Here is a 24,551-nt window from a genome sequence, read left to right as displayed (position 1 = left end):
TGCTGTTTTTCTACCAAGAGAGTCCTTCCTCTCTTTATTCAACTGATACTCATTCCTCGGGGCTCTGCTAAGTTTTGACCTTCTCAAAGAGACTCATGGTCTCTCCCAACTTCCCCACATTCCACTCCATCCCATCCTTACACTACGCCTCAGTTAGGAGTTGCCCCAAGTGTGCCTACCTGCTCAAGAATGTAATGGTTTTCCCCCTCAGTTGTCAGACAACCCCATTATGCTGGTGCCTTAGCTCCCTTGTTCAGCCATCAACCTAGGGACCAATGCAGCTAGTGCTCAATGGGTTATTTGTTAACCAAATGACAAGACAAGGATCAGCCCCAGACTGCTTCCCTGTTCAGAGCTCTTTCTGCTACCTGTGAAGCTACTCTCTCAAAGAAGCTGATTTCATTCTCCACAGTCACAAGTCATCCCTCCTTAAACAAGCAGAGACCCAAACTTTACTGTCAGCTGTGCTTGTCCCAGTGTCTCTGATGCTCTCACTCTATTGCTACATTTGTCTCTCTTTGTCTTTGTGTTTCTGTCTTTCTCTGTCTCATTCTATCTCTTTTGCATCTTCCTCTCTCTTTCTCTCTCTCCCCCTCTCTCAACACACACAGTGAGGTCCATGTGTCTCCATTCTCAAGCTGCTTCCCAGAACAGAAATGAGTATAGAAAAACAGATGTTAAATGACTACAGTCATTAGTAGCCTTATACCTAGCACAGTGCCTGAAATATAGCAGGTACTCAACAATTATTTTTTAAATTGAATCACCACTGCCAGACGTTTAATAGCTTTACAGTGATAAAGAATATATCACCTGGGTCTCAGTTGTCTCATCCTTACAATGGAACAATAATCTCTGCCTCTATCTCAGGGTTATCACAAGGTTCAAGCGACAAACTGTGCTTAGAACTGCCCTAAAGTTTGTAAAGTAACTCACACCTATATATAGTGAAAGGATAGGATGGTTAATATGCAGGCATGCCGAGCATATGTGTATGCTCTGTGTGTGCTACCTCATCCACATGGTAGTGTTGCTGTCATCTTCCCGCAGGGCTGAAGGTCATTGTGGGAGCTCTGATCCACTCAGTGAGGAAACTGGCAGATGTGACCATCCTCACTGTCTTCTGCTTGAGTGTCTTTGCCCTGGTGGGCCTACAGCTCTTCAAGGGCAACCTCAAGAACAAATGTGTCAAGAATTGTGCAGCTCTCAATGAAACGGGCAATTACTCCTCTTACGGAAAACAAGAGTGGAATTTCTGCCATAGGGACGAAGGTCTGGTTGGCAAGGGGTGTGACATCCCTGCATATATTTTTTTTTCTATATAGAAATATATTTTGATTCTTCTTCCCTACTGAAATGCTTTTCCTGAGCTGTGTTTTACTTTTGGGGCCCCATTTTCTGTTGTCCAATGTCCCTCTCACAAGGAAATGAGCTATAAACCTAAGGGCAAGTCATTCTGCTATGACAGGCTCAGCTAAAGTCACTGTTCAGCTCTTCTCTTCCCAGATATGACTTTTCCCTCCCAAATGTTCCAGCATGCCTACTAAAAGCACATGGCCAAGGAAACACACACTGCTCAGACAGAAGACTTAGAAGGTGTTGCCTTCATCACACAAGGCTTTAGCTAGAGGGTTCAGAACTACATTCATGGCTTTCATTTCTTCTTTTCGTCTGCAGATTTCTACTATAACAAGCCTGGCACTTCAGATCCCTTACTGTGTGGCAATGGATCTGATGCAGGGTGAGTGCTCAACCCATAACAAAGTACCAGTGCCCAGCAGTCTTTTATTTTTTCATTATCACTTTCTGGATAGAGACTGGTTTGCAGGTCCCAAGGACGATGTAGAAATCAATAAGTCATGGCTTTTGCCATCCCAGGCTCATGGGGGAGGGAGTGTAGGAGTTAGCTTTTGCTATGTAACAAACAGTCCTAAGATTTTGTGACTTAAAACACTAGTCATTCATTTAGCTCAGATTCTGCATATTAGTATGTTGAACTGAGATCAACCTGGTGCTCTGGCATTGTCTGAGTTTAATCATACTACTGCAAACAATGGACAGATTAACAGGGGGCCAGCTGATCTAGGACAGTCTCAGCTGGGGCAGCTTTTCTGTTCCATGTGGTCTCATCTCCCACTAGGCTAGCCTGGTCTTGTTCTCAAGGGCAGAGGCAGGGCTCCAAGAGAAAGAGTAGAAGTGTGCAAGGTCTCTTGAAACCTAGATTTAGAACTGGCACAATGTCACTTCTACTGCATTCTCTTGACCAAAGCAAGTCACAGGCCAATGCAAATACAAGGTATGGGGAGATAAAGTTTACCTCTTGACTGGAGGAGTTGCAGCAATCTTATGGCAAAGGGGTATGGATACAGGTAAGAGAATAGTTGTGGCCATTTGGGCAAGCAATCTGCTCCAGGAAGGAACTAATATATATTAAATATATTTTATGTCAAATGCTCTACATATAATCATCACAACTCCACAACGTGGATTTTGTTATCCACATATGACAGGGGAAGAAACATGTGCATCAGACTTTACCATTTCAAAATCTTACAGAGGCCAGATACATAACAAGTGAGAGGATTAGACTGGGTGGGAATGGGGCAATGATATACTTTGTGCCCCATTTAAAAGGGCTAGCCACTACTCAGTCTAGCTTTCAGTTGCCAGGTGGAAATGTGGGTCCACTGTTTCCAGCTCTCTTAACTTTTAAAAGAAAGACAAAGAATTCAGATTTTTATGTGAAATCTCCCAACTACAAACATTGGCTACCAATTCAAAAAAATGTCTACATATTGTGGGCCAAACAAAATATTTCTGCAAGCCAAATTCAGCCTGCAAGCTGCCAGTTTGTGAGCTCTGATGCATATACATAAAGATGCTATCCTGTGAAGAAGCAGTGTTATGCTAGATGCTCCATGTGCTGAAGAGACACAGTGAGGTGATGGTGGGAGGCAAGGCAGGAGATCAGGGAAGGTTTCCTGGAGGTGGTAGTTGAGGTGAGCACTAAAGGACAGCTGGATGTCTCCAGCTTGGTTGAACAAGAGATGGTTTGGATGGAGGTCATTCCAGGTGGCAGAAGAATGTGAGACAAAGCAGAGGGGTAGGGATCCCCTCAAGCCTGCCTGCTGCTTTGATCACTGGAGCAAGCATGAGCAAAAAGAGTGCAGGCAATAGATCAGCAAGCCTCATCTTTCCCATCTTCATGGTGGGGCTCTGGGGCCCTGAGCCCATATGACCCCAATTCCTGAATGGCTAACAAGCCCAGACTGTCCAAGTGGAGCTGGGAAGGACCTGCATGGAGCTTTGACTTAATCAGCTCACTAGAAAAACAATCTCAGAGCTGAGAATTTGATCAACATAGGCTCCTTGCCTTCTTTCTTCACAAATGCACTTAGCATTTGGTTCTTTGTTTCAGAGATAGAACTGTTCTGATGTCAGTTTGTTTTTGACTTAAATCTAATTCAAAGGCTCCCTCAATGGTTGTTTTGTTTTGTTTTGTTTTTCCTGTCTGGATAATGGCATTTCTCATGGCAATGGCTCCAGAGTAGCCTAAGCACTGTTTGTGGTGAAGTTGTGGAGTCCACCCATGGCCCCACAGCCCAGCTCCAAAAGAGGCTAGACATCCTGCTGGTCAGGTCCTGGCCAGGAGATCCTTTATCTCCTGGATAGGAGGATAGGGCTCCAATGGCCAAAGAGGCCAACTCAGGATGGCTGGTAGAGTGAGCCCCAAAGGGCATACTGTGAAGATGGAACCTGGGTTCTGTGCTAGGCCACAGAGAAGCCAGAGCCCTGAGCTAAGGTCCACACTGATCCGTGGCACTATGGGAGGAAAATCCCATGGTAGAGAACAAGTACTAGGAAACACTTAATGATTTCCAGCATTCTTTCACATGTATTCTTCCAGCCCATTCTTTTGGTCACTTCAGGTTAAAAACAGCAGGAGTTTTAGCTTGCAATTTGCATATAATATTTCCTATACTGAAGGCACTATGAGAGAAGCTTTATACTGTGGTCTCATTTAATTCTCAGAGCAGTTCATTGTTGAGTGTAGCAGCTGTGGTGGGGTTTAATGGGAGACATAGAAATAAGGCTACCCTCAGAGTTAACTAGAAAACCTGAAGTAATGGATTGACTCTCTCCTTCGGAGAGCAAACCAAAAGACTGTCTGTCTTTCAGTGTGGGTCTAGAGAGTCTAGGAACTCACAAATCTCCAACCAAGATTGAAGATAGAATTGGGATTAATTATTGTTAAGTTGCTGGGACCCTAATCAATTGTATGGGTCCCAGGATTGTGTGTTTGCATGGAAGTCTGGAATAAGGATAGTCCCAGGGATTGGTGTTAGTGGAGGCATGCTGGAGTAGTAGAATCCCAAACTACAAACAAAGCCTTACTGTTTTCTCAGCAAAGCCATCCCCCTGGGGTAGGTGAGAGTACCTCACATTCCTTGAGCTTAAAGATACTTCTTGACATCAACTTACTCCTTTATCATGAGACAGTGAAGAGTCAGTCCAGCACTGCCCATCCCAATATTCACATGTGGTCATCTTCAATTTGGCCTTCCTCCATAAGTCAGTCTTCATAGGCTACTTGACAGTTATATTTCTCCTTTTGAATAAATACATTGGCAACTGACTTCTTTTCTCTGAACCTCAGCTTCCACATCTGTAAGAAAGGATGGTTAAGATGTTTAATTTATAGCATTTGTAAAGCACTTAGGAGAGACAGAGAGGCACACAGTAAGTGCTCAGTAAGTGGAAAGTGTTGTTTTCACTGTTAGATATAATTGGTGAGTGAACTTGACTAAAGTGAGTCCTCCTTTGATGGACATCTTGGGAGATGATGCCAAACAGCTCAGGTTTTAGGTCTGCATTATTGATACTGACTCTCCCTCCCCTGTTGTGAACTTGAAAAGAATCTGCCACCTTATGGGATCTTATCTGGACAGTGAGTTAGTCTTCTCAGGCCACTCTCCTCTGCATGAAACTCCGAAATGAAAGTATTTTCATAATAGTGAAGGGGAATAGAGGGGAAGGGAGAAGAAATGGGTAGGAAATATCAGAAAGGGAGACAGAACATGGAAGACTCCTAACTCTGGGAAACGAACTAGGGGTGGTGGAAGGGGAGGAGGGCGGGGGCTGGGGGTGAATGGGTGACGGGCACTGAGGGGGGCACTTGACGGGATGAGCACTGGGTGTTATTCTGTATGTTGGCAAATTGAACACCAATAAAAATAAATTTATTAGATAAAAAAAAGAAAGTATTTTCATCCCCATTTAAGTGGGCAAGAGAGGAATGCCTCAGTGGTTCAGTCAGTTAAACATCTGCCTTTGACTTAGGTCATGATCCTGGAGACCCAGAATGGAGACCTGAGTCAGGCTCCCTGCTCAGCAGAGAGTCTGCTTCTCCCTCTGACCCTACCCCCCTCATGCTCTCTTTCTCTCTCAAATAAATACATAAATTCTTTAAAAAAAAAATGGACAAGAAAAATTGAACCTTAAAGAAATCAAGGTCATCCAGCTAACAAGAGGGGGGCCAGGCCTTGAACTCCAGTCTTTGACTTAAACCTTATGATCTTCCTATAGCCCTGGGCTGCCTTGGCCCCAGTAAGTAGGGGGACTCTGCAATTGATGACCTTCTCTATTCTTGCTACAGCCACTGCCCTAAAGGTTATCTCTGTCTTAAAACATCTGACAACCCAGATTTTAACTACACCAGCTTTGATTCCTTTGCTTGGGCTTTCTTGTCACTGTTCCGCCTCATGACACAGGATTCCTGGGAACGCCTCTACCAGCAGGTATTGGTCTGCATGTCCCCCTACAGACTTGGTTGGAGGCTGGGGAGTCAGATGCATGCTTACATTTTTCCTGGAGGAGATTGGCAACATCAGGGGCCCATTGACTCTGAATACAGATCTCCTTTCTCTTGAATCTGTAGACCCTGAGGGCATCTGGGAAAATGTATATGGTCTTTTTTGTGCTTGTCATCTTCTTGGGATCCTTCTACCTGGTCAATTTGATCTTGGCTGTGGTCACCATGGCATATGAGGAGCAGAACCAGGCAACCATTGATGAAATTGAAGCCAAGGAGAAGACATTTCAAGAGACCCTGGAGATGCTCCGGAAGGAGCAAGAGGTCTGTGAGAGGTGGATGCTTTGTGAAGTCTATTGAAGGCTGCACATTCTTGGGCAGAGGTCTGGACAAGGCACTGAGATTAAGGCTGTCATTCTAGGGAACTATAAGAAGATTCATCATACCTTAAGGACCATCGTAGGTCAGGTTTTCTCAAAACAGAACCTGAATAATGATCTTGTGCAAATGATTTATTGAGAGATGCTCTCAGAAAAGGGAGAGGGAAAGAAGTAGGATGGGACTGGAGAAGAATTAAATAAGAAAGTGGCCTCAGCTAGAGATGACCTTCAGCCTGATCCCATCAGAGCTCTGGAATATGACTTGTACCACAAAGTTAGCTGTATCTTGAGGCAAGAGGGTTGGCCTTTTGTACCCCCATACCCACCCCAGCCAAGTGTACAGTCAAAGGAAATATTCTACAGAATACCGTAGCTGTGATCCATTAGCAGCTAACACCCAAGCAGCTGGAAGATAAGTGCACTGACCTGGTAAAATGGATTTAGGCAGGGCTTCAGCAGGGCATACTACAGGGTGTGAATGAAAGAGATTGATTCAGAGGGAGCTCTTCCTGTCATGCCTCAATCCCACCACCACCCAGGTTCTAATCCTGACCTTCTCTGTTTTAGATGCCCTCACCTCTGTGAAACCCTGTCTGAGGGACACATTCATGCTAAGTTTAATCACATACTGTTGGCTGCAGTTGCTGTTCTCTTTCTTCAGGTGCTGGCAGCGCTGGGGATTGACACAGCCTCTCTCCATTCCTATAATGGCTCACCTTTACCCTCCAAAAATGCCAGTGAGAGAATGCACAGAATGAAACCAAGGGTGTCAGAGGGCTCCACAGATGACAACAAATCACCTCAATCTGATCCTTACAACCAACGCAGAATGGTAAAGGGTTCAAGTTTGTGCTCTAAAGATTACCCACCTTTGCAGCTGCTATGGACAATAGGTTGGAGTGGGAAGACATTTGTAGCAGGGAGACAGCTGGAGGCACAAAGGTTAGGAGGATGTTATAGTAATCCAGACAACACACTCCCTCCAACCACCAAATGGTGGCCTAACAGGGGTGTTATGGACGTGGAAAGGGGGGTGGATTATGACTTTTACTGGGGGTAGGAGACAGTAAGACTGGGACTGTGGAATGTGGAAAAAGGAGAGAGGAGTCCAAAATGACTCCTAGTTTTCAGAGTTGGGTAATTAGATGGGTGGTGATTCTAGGGCAGGAGCACTGGAGGAAGAATCCAGGTTTGTAGGGAAAGTAGTGAGCCCATATCGACACACTGACCTTGAGTTGTCCATGGACCTGTGGGCATCAAGAGTTAGCCTTCTCCTAACAGTCTGACCTGCAATTCTGTCCGAGGTGCTGAAATCATTTACAAGCTTCTGTCTGATCTCACGCCTCAGCGCCCAAAACCCAAACTCACTTGTTATTGGGACAGAAGATTCCGGACCCATCTCAGTGACGCAGTCCAGCCTAGGAATAACTTCAGTACCTCACTTTCAACTCTGTAACAATTCTGCTCACTACTCAAGTCTTCTATGTCCCACTCCCTATACTCAACATGTTTCCTCCAACCACATCTCTCTCCCTTGAAAATCCTGTGTACCCCAAACATGCCCTTTCCAGAGACCTTACTTAGAGATGATAACCCCTTTATGGAAGAATAGTTCCCACACTAATAGTATGGAAAAGGGGATCTACATAGCTATTTTTCAGGCCTCCTAACCCTCGCTTCCCTCTCAATCTCTTCTCCTGTGCTCATCTGAAGGATGTTCTACTTTTTATAACACAGTCTACAATCCCCAGACTCTGTGTGCCTATATGTACACAGACATGCCCACATGCACACTGGTCTCAGTGACATACGCACTTCAGCATTTATCAGATTCTTTGCCTTTCCCTTCCTTGCTCTGCTTCTTTTGAGCAGCACCTGACATACACAGGGTACAGGTCAGAAGACATTTCAGAGGGGATTTGACTAGGGCTCTGACAATCACAGAACGGGATGAATCACAGCTTCCATGGAAATGTCAATGATACTGTGAATTGGCATTTAGTTCTCCTCATTCAGTCAGTCCCACATAGATTAGCACCTGGATGTCCAATAATTGTTTGGTGTATATGTATTCATCTCTCCAACTAGATTTACCATCAAATGGACAAAAGAGGAGCAGTGTCTTGTTAATTCAACAATATTAGGTGCATGGTATAAAAAGATACAACTAAAACACAGGCCATTTCCCAAGGACTTCCTTTAGTGGAGAAGGCAGATATAAAAACAGCTACATGTTATGTATTATATTAAAGGAATATACATGGTGTTTGGGGGATAGAAGGGGCAATACCCTCTCTTATGGGGGTGGAAGTGTATTAGGAAAGGCTTCATGGAGAAGGAAATAATTGAAATGAGTAGCAAATAGTGAGAAGGGGTTCCTCCAGTAATTGAGGACTGCAGGGGAGGGGAGGAGGAGTATTTCTCAGGCCTAAAAGAATATGTTTCTGCAAAGGAAGGGAAGCACCATTTGGATACTTCTTTAATGCTCACTAATGGACTGGAATTCATTCAAGGAGGTATCCCCTTCCTCTTTTCCTAGGTGAGTTCATGTAGTAAATAGACCATAAGCAGTTTTTATATAAAGCCATTTTCCAACCAACAGCAATAAGTGAGAGGTTGGCGGTAACACCTAGGAGAGACACAGCAAGGGTTTCAGGGAAACCACAGGTCACCAGTTGTTCTGCTTGGATGAGGAATTTTAAGGCAAGTCTAATGCTTAGATTCAGAGGTCATTGCCCACCATTTGTCAAGTAGGTTAATTCTGAAATATTAACTGGTGGCCAGGGAAACACTACCTGTCAAATATGGGACCAAAATCTTCCAGTTTTTTCATTGGTTTGCTTAGTGTCCAACTGCAAATAACTCAGACATATCATTTTTAATAAAGATTTGCGAGATCTGCTTCTTCAAATGTGGGATGGATTTGTGGATTTTTTATGAGTTCCATAACCCTTGGACATATATTCTAGGTAAAGAGTGCTCTGTTTATAATACTGAGATTGCAACAATAGTTGCTAAACAGGATTGGGTCCCAAATAAACCAGAAAAAACACTTCAGTTCTGTGGATAGGGGGATAAGTAAGGAGGACTCTAATGTACAAGACATCCCAAATCCAGTAGTTTAGTAAATAAAAGAAATTAAGGAAGGGGGAAATATTCAGCAGTATGATCAGAGTTTGCTGGAAAGAGTGTAGATCTTCAGAAATACTTCACATGGCCTAGGACAGAACTGATAACTTGTTATGGTCAAGCTCCTACCATGGTCATGGGTACTAGCCAACCCAGGCTCCAGGGACTCTGGGTGTGTGAATTAGCTCCTTTCCTCTGGCAACTGTAAGCCTCACATTTCTCTCAGCGGGAGATTTTGATGGGAAATGTTTATTGATTTGGAGGAATGGCATTATTCTTCCAGGAAATTAAGCTGTAACTCTCCCTTCAATCTCCTCATTGTTGACTATTCAAAGTTTCCCTCAAGGGATCCTGGAAGCTCATTACATTACAAAGCTCTTGTCTCCTCCTTTGCAACACAAACTCTCACATTTATATAGGCTGTATCTAATGAATTGCAGAACCTAATTTTCAGACAATAAAGTGCACTTGTTCATTCAACAACCATTTACCAGACTTGTTCCAGTATTGGTGTGCTTAATAGTCTCCTTAGGTCTCAGCCTTACATGTATAGCTGGGAATTTAAGACAAATTTGTCCAACCCTATGGGCAAAGGCTGTAAAGAGCTTATCTCTCGAGGTGACAAGGTTGACTTCTGACATCCTTGGCCATCATGACCTGTTTGCTGATATTAAGCACCCTGTGATCTCTCATCTCTCCTGGACTTCTCCCAGGATATGTCAAAAATATGCATCTCCCTGGTTCTTTTCCCATATTTATCTAGAATACCCCTTAGATCTGTGTCTTTAATTTTCTTTTGGAAGTTCATAAGAATAAGGTCTGGGAGATGGGAATGAGTGGAGGAAGTATTGAGCTCCAAATTTGCCTGCAGGATGAGCTTCCAGCCTGCCTTTATCTCTTACTCCTTTGGGACAATGCCCAGTCTTTCCTAGGCCTCACTTCTGGAAGACGCAGAGCTAGTCATGGCAGTGTGTTCCATTTCCGTACCCCTTGCCTGGATACCTCATTCCCTGATGGGGTCACAGATGATGGAGTCTTTCCTGGAGACCGTGAGAGCCATCGGGGCTCCCTGCTGCTGGGTGGAGGTACCAGCCAGCAAGGCCCCCTCCTAAGGAGTCCACTGCCTCAACCCTCTAACCCTGGCTCAGGACATGGAGAAGATGGACACTCCACATTGCCCACTGGTGAGCTTGCCCCTGGAGGCATCGAAGTCTCGGTAAGTTTGTCAGTGCTCCATACTCTTTTGGGCTGCCCTTAGGAAGAGGCCAAGAAAACCTGAGTGTCACTCATGGAAGGGTCCTTTAGGCAACACTAACATTTCCCAACTACCCCCATTTTACAGACAGGTTAAACCTGAGCTCAAAGAGGTTTTCTGGTTTAATCTGTAGTACATAAATACAAATTGTTTTCCAGTTGATCCCCCTTTTTTTTTTCAGTGTTCCTCTCTCCCCACTCACTATCACGGCTTTAGAGACAGGCCTGCTTGTTTCCTGGGCGAATATAAGAAAAATAGAGGGTTCTGCTCTTTCTGCCTATAGCTCTGTGTAAACTATACTGGGCTTAGCACACAAGATCCAGAGAAATCTTGGTTGGTGCCCCAAACAGATATTAGCAGAAGCAAAGTATTCCTTGCTTTACTCAGAGAAGCAATAACTTGCCAAAATGTACAAATTAAGCAAGAGCAACTAACTGGCAAGCACTCTTAATAGAATAATGGCAGAGTACAATGGCAAACCAGGGACTCCTTATTGCATTGAGAGCTGTGATTTAATTTGAGCTCTCCCTTTAGTTTCAGTAATGATGTTTCTAGTGTTTTTCATTTGCCCTCTCTGGCTAGTCAGGGACACAGAGCAGTTTGCAAACAGACTTGTAAACTGACCATGATATTGCTCTACTGACTTGGCTAAGTTCTACAGGATTACCATAGCTCCATCTCTGACTGGATGCCATGTGATCCCAGCAGTTTATTGAAGTGGGGACAGTTTATTGAAGTATTTACAGAAGTGTATACTAGGCTCTGAACTAAGAAGGGACAGTGAAGCACAGAAAGATGGGCAACAGTGGGGAGCTGTTACATGCTTAGGCTGAAGAGGTGAGAGAAAGGACCAGAACCAGAACCCAGCAAGAGCTGGGTGGCCCAACAGAACTTACGAACCATGCGGAAGATCACAACCACTACCCAGCCACAGCCCAGCAGGGAAGAACACAGGTGACAGCCTTCTCTTTCCTTCCAGACTCAGATCTTCTGTCTGTGCCTCCCATTGGCCAAGCCCGACCATAATGAGAGGATAAGGGTGATGCTGCTTGTACAGACCACCCTCCCTGGGCACAAAGCAGGGTAGAAAAGGTGGAGAGTGGGTCTCCAGGAGCCAAAGGAGAATTCACCAACACAGAGAGGTGCTTTAACACTCTAGAAAACACTCATTCAAGAATTTATTCTTAGATTACTACTTTCCTAGATATTCTGACTTTGATTCATTTTAGTTAAATTACTTAACTCTGTAAGCCCTTCTGTGTTGCATGGATGTAGGTTTCAATCATAGGTGTGCCATCTACCAACCAAGTTATCTGTAACAAGTCCCTTAAATTCTTCAAGCCCCCAAGTCTCCCATTAAAAAGGTTTCTAAATAGCTGAAGGGTTAAATGGAATCATAAATGACCTGCATTGATACACATGCATCTGACAAATAACAATAGCTGCTAGCATCTCTTGTTGAGTCCTCGTTATTGAAAACTTTCTGAATGTTCTTTATATGTATTAAAGGCACTTACTATATACCTATAAGCTTCACCTATGGCAGGTGCTTAATAAATGCTTGTCGGATTTGAATTCTGAATGGTTGTGCAGCGCTGAATCAGCTGCTTTGGGCCCCACACTCCCCACATCTAGGGTAGTGTGTGACAAAAGTTAGTGGCACAGAACCCAGATGGAGCTTCCAGTGAAGGCCCAAAGAGGGAAGGCTCAAAGGATAGTGTCAGACAACTAACACTGGAGAATCAAGACACTCAAATATTCCCTCAGAAAGAAAAGGACCGTGTGGAGTTTAGAACTGGGTTGTATGCTGGGGAGGGAAATAGTATTATTAGAAAGGAGGTCAAGAAATCCTGTCCTGGAGAGTTTAGTTTAGTGAACCCCATATGCACAGAGCAGACAAAGTCTTGAAATGACTGCCTAGCCAACTGCTCCTGCAGCTCTCAATTACCTTGGGTAGAAACCTCAGAGACCCTTGAGACAGCCTCATCCTCACCCTCCTACCCAGGGACCTGTCCTTAGGCAGGAGTTTGCAAAACCTCAGATGAGGCCAGGTTATAGTGTTAGCTACAAACCTAGGCTGTGCTTGCACCCCTAACTCTGTGTCCTGGTCCTCATGCCTAAGCTTTTACATCAAGCTCAAGAAACAGCCCCGTTTCCCAAAGCAAAACTGCAGAGGATTGTAGCTTCACCAGGCAACTTGAGACCACACAAGACTGGCCAATAAGAGGCTGAGTGACCTGTCTTTGCCATGATGACTTTAGGTTGGGGGAGTATCCTGACTGTTTGTGTCCCAGCAGGCATTTGATGCAGGACAGAAGAAGACTTTCTTATCAGCAGAATACTTGAATGAACCTTTCCCAGCCCAAAGGGCAATGAGTGTGGTCAGCATCATGACTTCTGTCCTCGAAGGTAAGTACCACTCATTGGAACATCCACTGCGCTACAATGAGTCTGCATTTGAGCAGCAGAGGAGATGCCCCAAATCTGAGTCAAAGATGCCACACATCTGTGTCCTGGGATCCTAAATATTGCTCCTTTTTATGCCCTTGGTTCCAGTTACCCTTTATCACTGTGTTTTTTTGAAAATGGATAATTTTTTCAAAAACAATAGAATCCCATAGGTTTTTAATGCCCTCGTTTCATATGTATTCACAAAACTAAATTTGAGAAAGAGATCTGGCAGGCACCAGAGAATTTCAAGCTACCTCAGGTATGCAAGAAATTTTACAGTCCTTAATTTTCAAATACAGCAAAATTATCCTGTCATTTTTCATGGTTGTAACTTTTATGGTTTAACTTAGTTTTTGTCTCAAGCTCCCATTATGCTGAGCATTGGAAGATAATTTAAGTAAATTAATCAGTCAATTTAACTAAATTCTTGTTAATTCAGGATTCCATCAATCAGATGGGAATCCACTTAGCCTCCTCAGGGATGTGTTCCAATTGCTTACACCAAACTAGGAGCTGGAGGAATGGCACTGGTTCATGGCCACCTGACACTCAAGTTCCCAAAGAACATGACTGCATCCTCCTTACCCTGAGTGTAAGACCTGTCTTCCTATCCAGGTTTTATTTTTACCTCAGGGTATGGAAAATATGGCCTTTATCCTCTCCAGTTACTTGCCTCCCCTAGACAAATTTAACACATACTGGGGTGAAAGAAGGAGAGGGAGCTTGGATGCTGGTGTGTTTCTGAGAAAGAGCTCTGTGTGCTCCCCTCCCAGTCTTGGGCTGAATCTTAACTGTGGGGGAGGGCATGATGAGACAAAGAAAGAAACAACAACAAAAGATGTTGGAGGGATTTGAAAGTAGAACCAATCCATGCCTTACTTTCTAGGTGAAATGAGAGTAGGCAAGTCTTAGGAAAAGACCCACATACCCAGTATAGCACAGAAATTATACAGTAAAGCAAGCAGATAGCCTACCTGGGTAGAGAAGGCCTGGAGCAGACCCACAGAGTGCCCTGTGGCCCGCATGGCAGGAGAGTAGCTGGATAATGACCTTGCCCCCATTGAGGGCTGGAGAAGGAGGAAAGTGAGAGGCAAAGAGGGACTAGCCATCTCTGCGGCTCTCCTACCAGAGACCACATGGGAACTACGATGATTTGAGTAAAATACACTTGGCAATGACCAAGGACAAGCTCAACACTCCACTGTTGGTGAACACTGAGCCCTCCAAAACTCAGACACAACTTCAGATAGTGAAGTAGTAACAGACATTGAATTAACTAAAACAAGATCCCCAGGTTGGGAACCTGCAGTATATATTGAACTCAATTATGGGGGCGGGGGACCATTAAGTTATATTTGTTGCGTATGTGATTTTGTATTTTGTAAAATGTGTGCACATTTCAGTAACAACAGTGTGCACACATTCTCTCATTATTTTTCCTCATTGATAATTATTTTAAAATAGCTTTTCATTGTAGTAGTGTCTGTATGTCTAACATTTTTCATGGCTGTGTAGAACATAACCATGCTATTGTGTCTGTGATTTTTCTCTTGACCAGGTGGGTTGCTTGGATTCTTTTATCTTTTTGCTCTTAGCCATCAAACAGTTAATGTTAAATACAAACAGCTTGCTTTTTCATTTATTCCCCAGAACTATCAAGCTTCCTCCTCCTCTTTTTTTTTTTTCTTCATTTATTAACTCTTCTACAGGCATTTGTTGAGCACCTGCTATATGCCTGGCTTTATTCTGGTGCAGGAAATTCAGTGGTGAACAAGATAGAAGCCTGCACACTTGAAATCTACATTCTAGGGGCCAGGGTATACAGTTAATAAACACAAATAGATATTCATGTAGTGATAAGAAGTAGGAGAAAAAATAAAGTAGGGAAGGAGGGTAGAGGACTACAGAGGGGCTATTTCAGATAAGGTGGATGCAGAAGACCATTCTCCCTAAAGATACCAGTAATCTGAATGAAATTAGGGATTCAGAACCGAGGGGAGAGTTCCAGACAGATGAATGGCAAATGCAATGAATTTTGCAGGAATGAGACAAGAATTAACAAAATGAGTGTTCTAAACACATCCCAACTAAGGTAAGAACAGAAGAGGTCTCAGAATTGATGAGAAGCAACAGAGGATAATAGTTAAGAATACAGACCCTGGGATGCCTGGGTGGCTTAGCAGTTGGGCGCCTGCCTTTGGCTCAGGTCGTGATCCTGGGATCCGGGATTAAGTACCGCATTGAGCTCTCTGTGAGGAGCCTGCTTCTCTCTCTGCCTATGTCTCTGCCTCTCTCTCTCAGTCTGTGTCTCTCATGAGTAAATAAATAAATCTTTAAAAAAAATACAGACCCTGGAGCTAAGACTGACTGGGTTTGTATCCTGACTTTGCCACTTAGGATAAGCTGTGCAACTTTGGAGCTCCATTAACTGTTCTGTGCTTCAATTGTCTCACCTGTAAAATAGTGAAAATGTATTTATCTTGTAATTTTTTTTTTGAGGATTGAGTTAGCATAAGTAAAGTGCTTAGATCCACCACTAGCACTTAGTAAATATTCAGCAGATGTTGGCTATTCTTATTTATTCAGTTGTAAATGAGGGCAGAGATATGTCTGTTTTGCTCACAGTTAGATTTCCAGTACCTAGAAGTGCAGTACTTGGCATATGGTAGGGATTCAACAAACAATTGTTGAATAAATGGTGAATGAGAATGATACACAAAGGTGACCTTTGGGGATGATGCTAATTACAATGACCTGAACTGATAAACAAGAAGAAAATAAAGAATGATCAGATATCCTGAAGTAAGACAGACTTCCTCTTAAGGAACATGCTGTGAGAATAGAGTAGGAAAACCAGGACACACGCTGACATTTTTAAGAGAACCTGGGTAAAGACAACTTTAGATTAAGGCAAAGAGGTCAATATTGTTTGAACATAGGACAGATGACCTGTGATCTTCTCTGGTCAGACAGTAATACCTACAACACTCACAGAATACATTAAGAATGACTGGCACCGTCCGAGTTGTGATGAGATTTACAGAGGCCACCTCTTTGGGAGTGATTGTGCCTAAGAAAGTTTGGCCCCAGCCAATAAGAACTTGGCAATTCACTAAGCTCACAGCAATTCACTACGCTTGGCACACAAGACTTGACAGTTGTCCAGACCAGAAGACCAGAAGCAGAGCAGAGCAGTGAGCATAACCCAGTCTCTGCCCTCATGCTGAGTGGGAGACAGGGACGTGGAACAAGTTATTACCAGGGTGCTGGGTGTCTTGAAGGAGAAGTTCAGGATGCTAAAGGAAATATGGTAAGTTTAGTCTGGAGTTGGGGAAGTATTCCAAGCAGAAAGGACAGCAAAATCTCTGAAGCAGAGTAGAGCATTATACTTGAAGAAATTAAAAAGCCTGATGTGGCAGGAACATAGCAAGGAAGACAGGGGCTCATAATAAGGCTGGGGAGATGGACTAGGGCCAAACCTACAGAATTTCCTATACCAAATTAAGGATTTTGGACTTCATCCTAAAAGCAATGATGTGCCATTAAAGGATTGGAGGCAGGGGAGCTACATTTGCATTTTGTAAAGGTTACTCTGAATACGTGTAGAGAATGGAATTAAGAGGGGAAGAGTGTTGGCAAGGAAACCGGTTGGGAGGAAACCAGCTGAGAGATAGCTGTACCTGGACTCTGGGTGGTGGCAGTGGTAGTGATGGGAAATGGAAGGATTAAGAGCTAAGATTCAGGACTTGGTGATTCACATGGTTCTGGCATAAGCAACTGAAGGGATCCGTGCAAAAATTCATAAAAAGAATATTTTAGGGGGATTTACTCAGGAAAGATGAGAGGAAAGATCATGAGTTAAGTCTGGGACACAGTGGATTTCAGGTGTCTTTGGGACATCCAGGTAAGGATTTCCAGTAGGACATCAGATTTGGAATAAATGAGTCTAGAACTTAGAAGATGAGGGTAACCTAGAAATACATATCTGAAAGTTGTTTAAATGTAGATGATAATTTTGGGAAGGTACAAGTGGATAAGATGACATAGAGGGGAAGAATAAGAAGAGAAGACCTGGGACAGAGTTCTAAAGAAACTATGTTTAGTGACTGAGCAGAAGAGATAGAGCCCACAGAGGAAGCTGAGAAGGAATGCCCAGAAACAGAAGAAGACCCAGAAGAATACAACACAGACCCAGGAGTCTGAATTCCTTCAGGAAGAATAAAGTCAAACGAGGCTGGGCTGTAGAAAAATCAAATAAGATCAAGTCCAAAAAGAGACCAGGGGCTTTAGTCACACGGATATCTTTGGTGATCCAAGAAGAGAGGATTGGTGGAGTAGGAGAGGAGGTTGAAGAATGGGAGTTGCAGTGGGAGGAGGAGATATTGTATATAGACCACTTTTTCAGAAGTTTGCCTGTGAAGGGAAGGAGATGGCAAACGTCACCAGGGTGTAAGTAGCATTGCTTATTCATTTTCTTGTATGGAGTTTTTAAAAAGCATATTTACATGCTAATGGGGAGGATCTGTGAGAATGGGAAAGACTGAAGATAAAGTAAGAGAGAAAACATTTCATAGATTCCTGAAGTGGCAGGAGAGGATGCACAAGTGGAGACTGTCAAAGGAAGAAGGACATCTCTTTAATTTAGGAGAAGAAAAGGAAGAAAGTTCTTTCTGGATTAACTTTCTGCACACAATTCTCTTAAACTCTGTATCCCCCCAGACAATCAAGATCAGCAATGATAAGGCTGTTTATAAGGCTGAGTCTTGCCCTGCCCTACCTCACAGACAGGCGCTTTCTGTCATAACGGGGCATCTACAAAATTTCTTATGCAACACTGCTACCGGTGCCTTTTAGTGCCAAAATAGGTCTATGGAAGCGCCTGTTTTTGTTTCAACTAGAGATCATTGATTTTGCCCCCAAGGTGTGCCAACTGCTTTAGAAAACTATGCTTTGCCAGTTTACATATCTGTCATTTCAAGTGTCCTTTCAGAGAATTCTCCTGCACCTTGGCTGACCCATGTTGTATTTGATAGCCTTGGCACATAACTTATGAGTTTTACAATGTTTCATCAAAAATAGAAACCCTATTTTTTGCATTTCTATTTCTCAGTTTTGATGCCTTTAGTGGTTTCTGGAAGTAGAGGGGCAGCACATTCTTTTTTTATTATTTGGAAAGAATTTTTTTCAGTTTTTAAGATATAATTGACAAAAACATAAGATATTTAAAGTATACGTTGTGATGATTTGATACATGTGTACACTGTGAAAGGATTTCCCTATTTAGGTAATGAACACATCTGTCACACCTCACATGTTCATTATTTTTTCTTTTTTAAGATTCCACAAAAAAGTGATACCATATAGTATCAGTTTTTATCTTGTACCATATGATTTATTTCATTTGGCATAATGCCCTAAAGTTTGAGGGCAAACACCAAGATTTCCTTCTTTTACATGGCTGAATAATATTCCTGTGTGGTAGGGAGGGTGTGGGTATGGGTGTGGGTATGGGTGGGTGAGTATGTCTCACATCTCCTTTATCCATTCATCTATTGATGGACTCTTACATTATTTCCTTATCTTGGCTATTATGAAAAGAGCTGCAATAAACATGAAGAGTGCAGATGTCTCTTTGAGGTAATGATTTCATTTCCTTTGGATATATACCCAGATGTAGAATTGCTAGATCACATAATAGTTCTATTTTTAATGTTCTGAGGAATCTCCTACTGCTTTCCACAGTGGCTGCACCAATTTGAATCCCCACTAGCAGTGCATGGGATTCCGTTTTCTCCACATCCTTGACAACACATTATCTCTTGTCTTTTTTATGATAGCCATTCTAACAGGTGTGAGGTGATATCTCATTGTCTTTTTTAAAGATTTTTAAAAATTTATTTATGAGAGAGAGAGAGGCAGAGACACAGGCAGAGGGAGAAGAAGGCTCCATGCAGGGAGCCCGATGTGGGACTCGATCCCGGGTCTCCAGGACCAGGCCCTGGGCCCAAGGCAGGCGCTAAACTACTGAGCCACCCAGGGATCCCCCATTGTCTTTTCAATTGCATTTCCCTGATGATTTGTGATGTGAGCACATTTTCAGGTACCTGTTGGCCATTTGTATGTTTTCTTTGGAAAAATGTCTATTCAATTCCTCTGTGCATTTAAAAATCAGATTATTTGGGGGTTTTTGCTACTGATTTATAGGAGTTATTTATATATTTTGGATACTAACTCTTTTTTTAAATTTATTTATTCATAGAGACACAGAGAGAGAAAGAGAGAGAGAGAGAGAGAGAGAGGCAGAGACACAGGCAGAGGGAGAAGCGGGCTCCATGCAGGGAGCCTGATGTGGGACCCAATCCCGGGTCTCCAGGATCACGCCCCGGGCCGCAGGCAGCACTAAACCGCTGCGCCACTGGGGCTGCCCCTAACTCTTTATAAGATGGATGGTTTGCAAATATTTTCTCTCATTCAGTAAGTTGCCTTTTCTTTTGTGTTTTTGTGTTAATGGTTTCCTTTGCTGTACAGAAGCTTTTTTTGTTTGATGTCATCCCATGTGTTTACTTTTGCTTTAGTTGACTTTGCTTTTGGTATCAAACCCAAAAAATCTTTGCCAAGAATTTGCACTTCTTTTTTTTTAAGAATTTTAAAATTTATTCATGAGAGAGGCAGAGACATAGGCAGAGGGAGGAGCAGACTCCCCGCAGAAAGCCCAATGTGCGACTCTGTCCCTGGACCCCCGGATCATGCCCGAGCCAAAGGCAGATGCTCAACTGTTGAGCCATCCAGAAGTCCCAAGAATTTGCATTTCTATTTCTCAGTCTCCTTGATGCTTTTGTTAATTACTGGAAGTAGAAAGAGCAGCACATCCATTATTTTAAATAAAATCTTTTTACCAAAATTTTATTTAGAATATTTTTGTTTGAATAAGAAATATGTTATATGAGACTTAAAAGATATTAAAGGGCCTATAAAAAAGGGAAATATTTTTCTGTCTGTCCAACTCTCCTCTCCAGAAACAATGTCCAAACCAATTGTTTTGTGTTTCCTCCCAAACATATTCCATTATGTTCAATCAAAAATATATAGTCTTTCTTCTCCCTTGCAAATGATAACATATATAGCTATTCTGTGCCATAATTTTTCAATGAATATATTTTGAAAATAATTCCACATAAATACCCTTACACTTTCCAATAACTGTTAGTATTACATTGTATAGATGTACCATAATTTAGTTAGCCATTCCCTTCTTGATGGGAAGTAAATTCTGTGGTTACTACATCACTTTCTACATGTACTATAGGTTAAATGCCTCAAAGTGAAATTGCTTTGTCAATTCACTTAGGCATTTTTAGTTTTGAACAATAATGGATGCTCTGCATAAGTGTATCAACTTTCATCCACCCAAGCAATGGATGATACTGGCTTTCAACCCATATTCTACTGAACACAAATATCAAACTGTCTTATCCTTGCAAATCTGATCCATGAAATAATATCTTAGTATTAATATACCTTCATTTTGCACTTCTCTTGAGTATTATTGGACATTAAAAAATATTTATAAACCATTTGAATTTTCTTTTTAGAAACTGTCTAATCATTTCTCTATTGGTTTGGTCTTTTTCTCATTGGTTTTTAAGAGTTCTTACATATTAATGAAATGAACATTTTATCTATAACATGAGCCACAATTATTTTTCTCGTTTTTTTAACTTTATTTGACAAAATATTTTAAATATTTTAAAAGCTTACAACGATGATAAATCAGTACTACAGCATGACAGTGAAAATAAACAGTCTGATTTATGGAAGAGAAACATTTGTTTTACACAGCTAAATTTGACTACACATAATTTTTAAAATTTACCTATGGGAAAATAAAACAGCAAAATTTGGGAGCATATATTTATTTATATAAATTCCTTTCTTTTGAAAAAATATAGAGAGTAAAAAATTCAAATACTACGAATGCATGTACAATGAAAATTGTGTCTCTCTCTCCCAGTAAAGATCTTTGCTACTCCCCAGTATCCCAGTGAACTCCCTCAGTTTCTCTTGTATCTTGCATGCAATATTCTATGCATTTACACACACACACACACACTTTCTCTCTCTCTCTCTTTCTCTCTCTCTCTCTCTCTATATATATATAGCTTTTTTTACATCTCCATAGATAAATATGCCTCATCTTTTCTTCATAATGGACTTTATCAGTTGTTTCTATTATTATTATTATTATTATTATTATTATTATTATTATTAACAATGGATATTATCTTTCCTTGCCAAATGGGCTGGTATAGCTGCAGAGTGCATATCTTATAGGGGAATTTATATAGACCTAAAGCTATATAGTTGCCTTCTGTTGAGATGGCCCCAGTTGCACATCCACATGGAGATTTAATGGAAGCAACTAGAGATGAGCCTGGTGCTTAAGGAAAAGATCAGAAACTCAACATATAATCTGGAGGAGATAGCATAGTGATGGTTTTCTAAGGCTGTGGAGCTCAGTGAGATTGCCTAGAGAGAGAAAAAAAAGAAATGTCAAGGAGAAAACGCTTGAGATCTCCAACATTCAGAGACAGGAGCAGGAGAAACAGGAACTGAAATTGAAAAAAAAAAGCAGTCACTGATATGGGAGAAGAAACAAGAAATTGTGATGTCTTGGAAACTACACAAGGGATTTCAAGGAGAACATTATAAATTCCGTCAAATGCTGTGAGAAGCAGAGTAAGGAGATGACTAGAAATTGATAACTTGAATGTAGAAGAGGTAAAAGCCTGGTTCCAGGGGTCAGGGAGGGAACAGGAAGTGAGAAAGTACAGAAAGTGAAGTGTAGAAGAAAACTCTTACAGGAATTTTGCTGTTGAAGGGACAGTAGATGAAGGATAACTTGGATTCCAGGGAGATCTTTTGAAAAGTGGAGATACACTTAAAGTATGTTTACTTGCTGATGGGAATAGTCCAGAGGGGAGAGAAAAGGAATAACACAGGCTTTGAGAAGGTGCACAGGTAGAAGTAGAGTGAGTTCATGTGCTGGGCAGGGTGCAAAATATGAGGATTGACTTGTAGATTCCTTGGACACTCAGTGAAAGGAAGAAAAAGAAGTTATTTTGTGAGTGATTCTATATTCTGAGAGAAATCAAAGGGAGTTGGTCAGCAGAGAGTGAATTGATGGGGGGAGGTTGGAGGAGAGGGGAAGTTGAGAAATGCTAGTTTGGAAGACTGAAGGAATGGATTGAAATGGAGAAACATGGCAGGATTTCTGGATCGTGACAAGCTGGGACTCATGAATCCCTAGTGGGAATAGTCAGTCTGGTTTTATAGTTTTTCTAACCATGTTTACCTGATTGGATGTAGGTGCAGAGGAGTCTGCATGTTCAGGGGAAGGAGGGAGGGAAGAGGGGCAAGGAAACTAAGGGTGTCCACAAGGGGGTATATGGAGGGGTAGTAATGAAATCTAAGTCAGGTAAATTGAAAACTAAGAACATGACATAGGTGATGGGCAATTAAAAAGGGTCCATGCTTTGGAGGGCTGAATATGGACAGAGATTGGACTGCACTTGCTGGGCTAAAGGAGCTCAAAGATAGGAAATGGGTCATCAGAGCAGGGTGCTGGGGTGGAGACTGCAAGAGGTATTAATACTGACAGAGTCTAGGGTATGGCCAGGGGATGGGAGTCTGAGAGGATGCATGGCTGACAGCTGTCATCAACCACACCTGTGATACAGAGCTCGAGGAGTCCGAACGGAGATGCCCACCCTGCTTGACCAGCTTTGCTCAGAAGTATCTGATCTGGGAGTGCTGCCCCACATGGGTGAAGCTCAAGACGGTTCTCTTTGGCATTGTGACGGACCCCTTTGCGGAGCTCACTATCACCTTGTGCATTGTGGTAAACACAGTCTTCATGGCCATGGAGCACCACGGCATGAGCTCTGCCTTTGAAGCCATGCTCCAGATAGGCAACATTGTGAGTGCACTGGCAGCCTTCACCCAGCTGTCATGGTGGGAGGCTTTGGGTGGGGTGGCAGTGTTCCCTCATTCTTTGGAGTGTTGATCCAGCTAGCTGAGAGCAGAAAGGCAATGCTGGAGATGTGTGGGCACTGAGGGAAGGAAGTCAAGTCTAGAGAGCCAGGCTGAGCTGGTGGGAATTGCTTTGGGACAAACCAACACAAGGAAATGGACCTAGAGAGTCCTGACTGAAGAGAGGGGAGGGAGAACTGCTTCCTCTTTACAGAACTTAGGTCAGGCTCTTGAATTTTCTGAATCTCAGCTGCCTCTACCTTGAAATTAGGATAAATGTCACTCTCCTATCTAAATATGGCCTTTGGACTTGCAGAATTTCCTCCTAGTTTTATTGCTTTTATGACTGCAAAACACAATGGTGGTGGTTTTTCAATGATGTCATTTAATGGCAGACAGAGTGGGGGAGGAGTAGGGAAGGCAGTGGGAGAGAGAGAACATGGAAATGTGGTTGCTTTGTAACAAAAGCACCAGAAAGTCAGAACTTTTCTTTTGTATCTGGTTTGGACAGGATGCTACTTTAAGTTGTTCTCCATTATTTCTTTTAGTATTATTTGCTTCTAACAAGAAAAAATCCACACTGGACTTTGCTACATGGTAAGCAAAAGCTAGCAAGGTCAGGATCCTGCCTTCATGTCCCCTGCAGTATCCACCCCACTAGAGGTGGCCTATTTGGTCTGCCAGGATCTTCCCGCTCTTCCAACTCCTCAGAGGCTACAGATTTACATAGAAGGAGGGGTCTCAGGAAAAATGTGACTGCTCTTCCCCAGAAACCTCCACTTCCCCCAGAACCTAGGGATGTGAAAAGGACTCCAGCAGGTTCTGGGATACTGTGGAACCTGTGTGCCTTATGTTTTGGTAGCACCTGGGCTGAGAGGCCGCATTCTATTTAAAGTTGGTATGAGGAGGGGAAGTGGAAAGAGAAAGAAGAGCCTATTCCCAAGAAGTCAGCATAGACCACAGAGGGTCTTATGGAAGACACATCTGAGCCCATACTCTCATTTTACACCTGGAGAAGTTGAGACAAGAAAGAAAAAAAGACCTTTACCACTGGGACAGAGAGCATAGTGCCATGTTTTAAAAAGAAAACAAGGAAGGCAGAGTTTGGTGCTCTGTGAGTGTTATCTCTATGACACAACAATGCTATGAAAGGGGACAGGCACTGAGAATTCACAGCCCCAAAGGGGGCAGGCACTGAGACTAAGAGAGATTAAGTATCCTGCCCAAAATGGCACAGCCCGTGACAACAGACCCAGTTGACCTCAGCCATACCCCACCACACCGCACTTGTCTACAAATGGCGCTGTGTACATGTTGTTTGAATCATACAGTTGCAGTCTGTGGCATTAGGCAGATCACTTAAACTTCCAGCTTTTCCTTCTATGTAAAGGGGATGCAATCCCTGTTTCCCAGGCTGGTGAGAGACTTTGCTAAGAGCAACTGAGAGAATAGCACCCAGCCCTTCTTCCTTAGTTGATTCCTTTCCCTAATACTT

The 24,551-nt window shown here is 42.7% G+C and overlaps 1 protein-coding gene across 4 annotated transcripts in view; it reads left to right on the top strand.

Annotated features, from left to right (window-relative positions):
- SCN10A (sodium voltage-gated channel alpha subunit 10) overlaps positions 1 to 24,551 on the top strand; it is a 90,326-nt gene that overhangs the window by 23,784 nt on the left and 41,991 nt on the right. For 2 of the 4 annotated variants that reach the window (XM_026000990.2, XM_026000989.2), the window contains exons 6-13: positions 1,051 to 1,242; positions 1,675 to 1,741; positions 5,657 to 5,798; positions 5,939 to 6,136; positions 6,854 to 7,024; positions 10,244 to 10,537; positions 12,874 to 12,985; positions 22,765 to 23,003. In XM_026000990.2, coding sequence (XP_025856775.1) covers positions 1,051 to 1,242; positions 1,675 to 1,741; positions 5,657 to 5,798; positions 5,939 to 6,136; positions 6,854 to 7,024; positions 10,244 to 10,537; positions 12,874 to 12,985; positions 22,765 to 23,003 — 1,415 coding nt within the window. Of the gene's footprint in view, positions 1 to 1,050; positions 1,243 to 1,674; positions 1,742 to 5,656; positions 5,799 to 5,938; positions 6,137 to 6,853; positions 7,025 to 10,243; positions 10,538 to 12,873; positions 12,986 to 22,764; positions 23,004 to 24,551 lie in introns of those variants that run through there. The other 2 variants (XM_026000991.2, XM_072726494.1) reach the window with 2 other exon arrangements.

This window comes from Vulpes vulpes, chromosome 11, assembly GCF_048418805.1.
Source record: "Vulpes vulpes isolate BD-2025 chromosome 11, VulVul3, whole genome shotgun sequence".
NCBI lineage: Eukaryota > Metazoa > Chordata > Mammalia > Carnivora > Canidae > Vulpes > Vulpes vulpes.
This window is presented reverse-complemented; position numbering and strand designations above follow the sequence as displayed.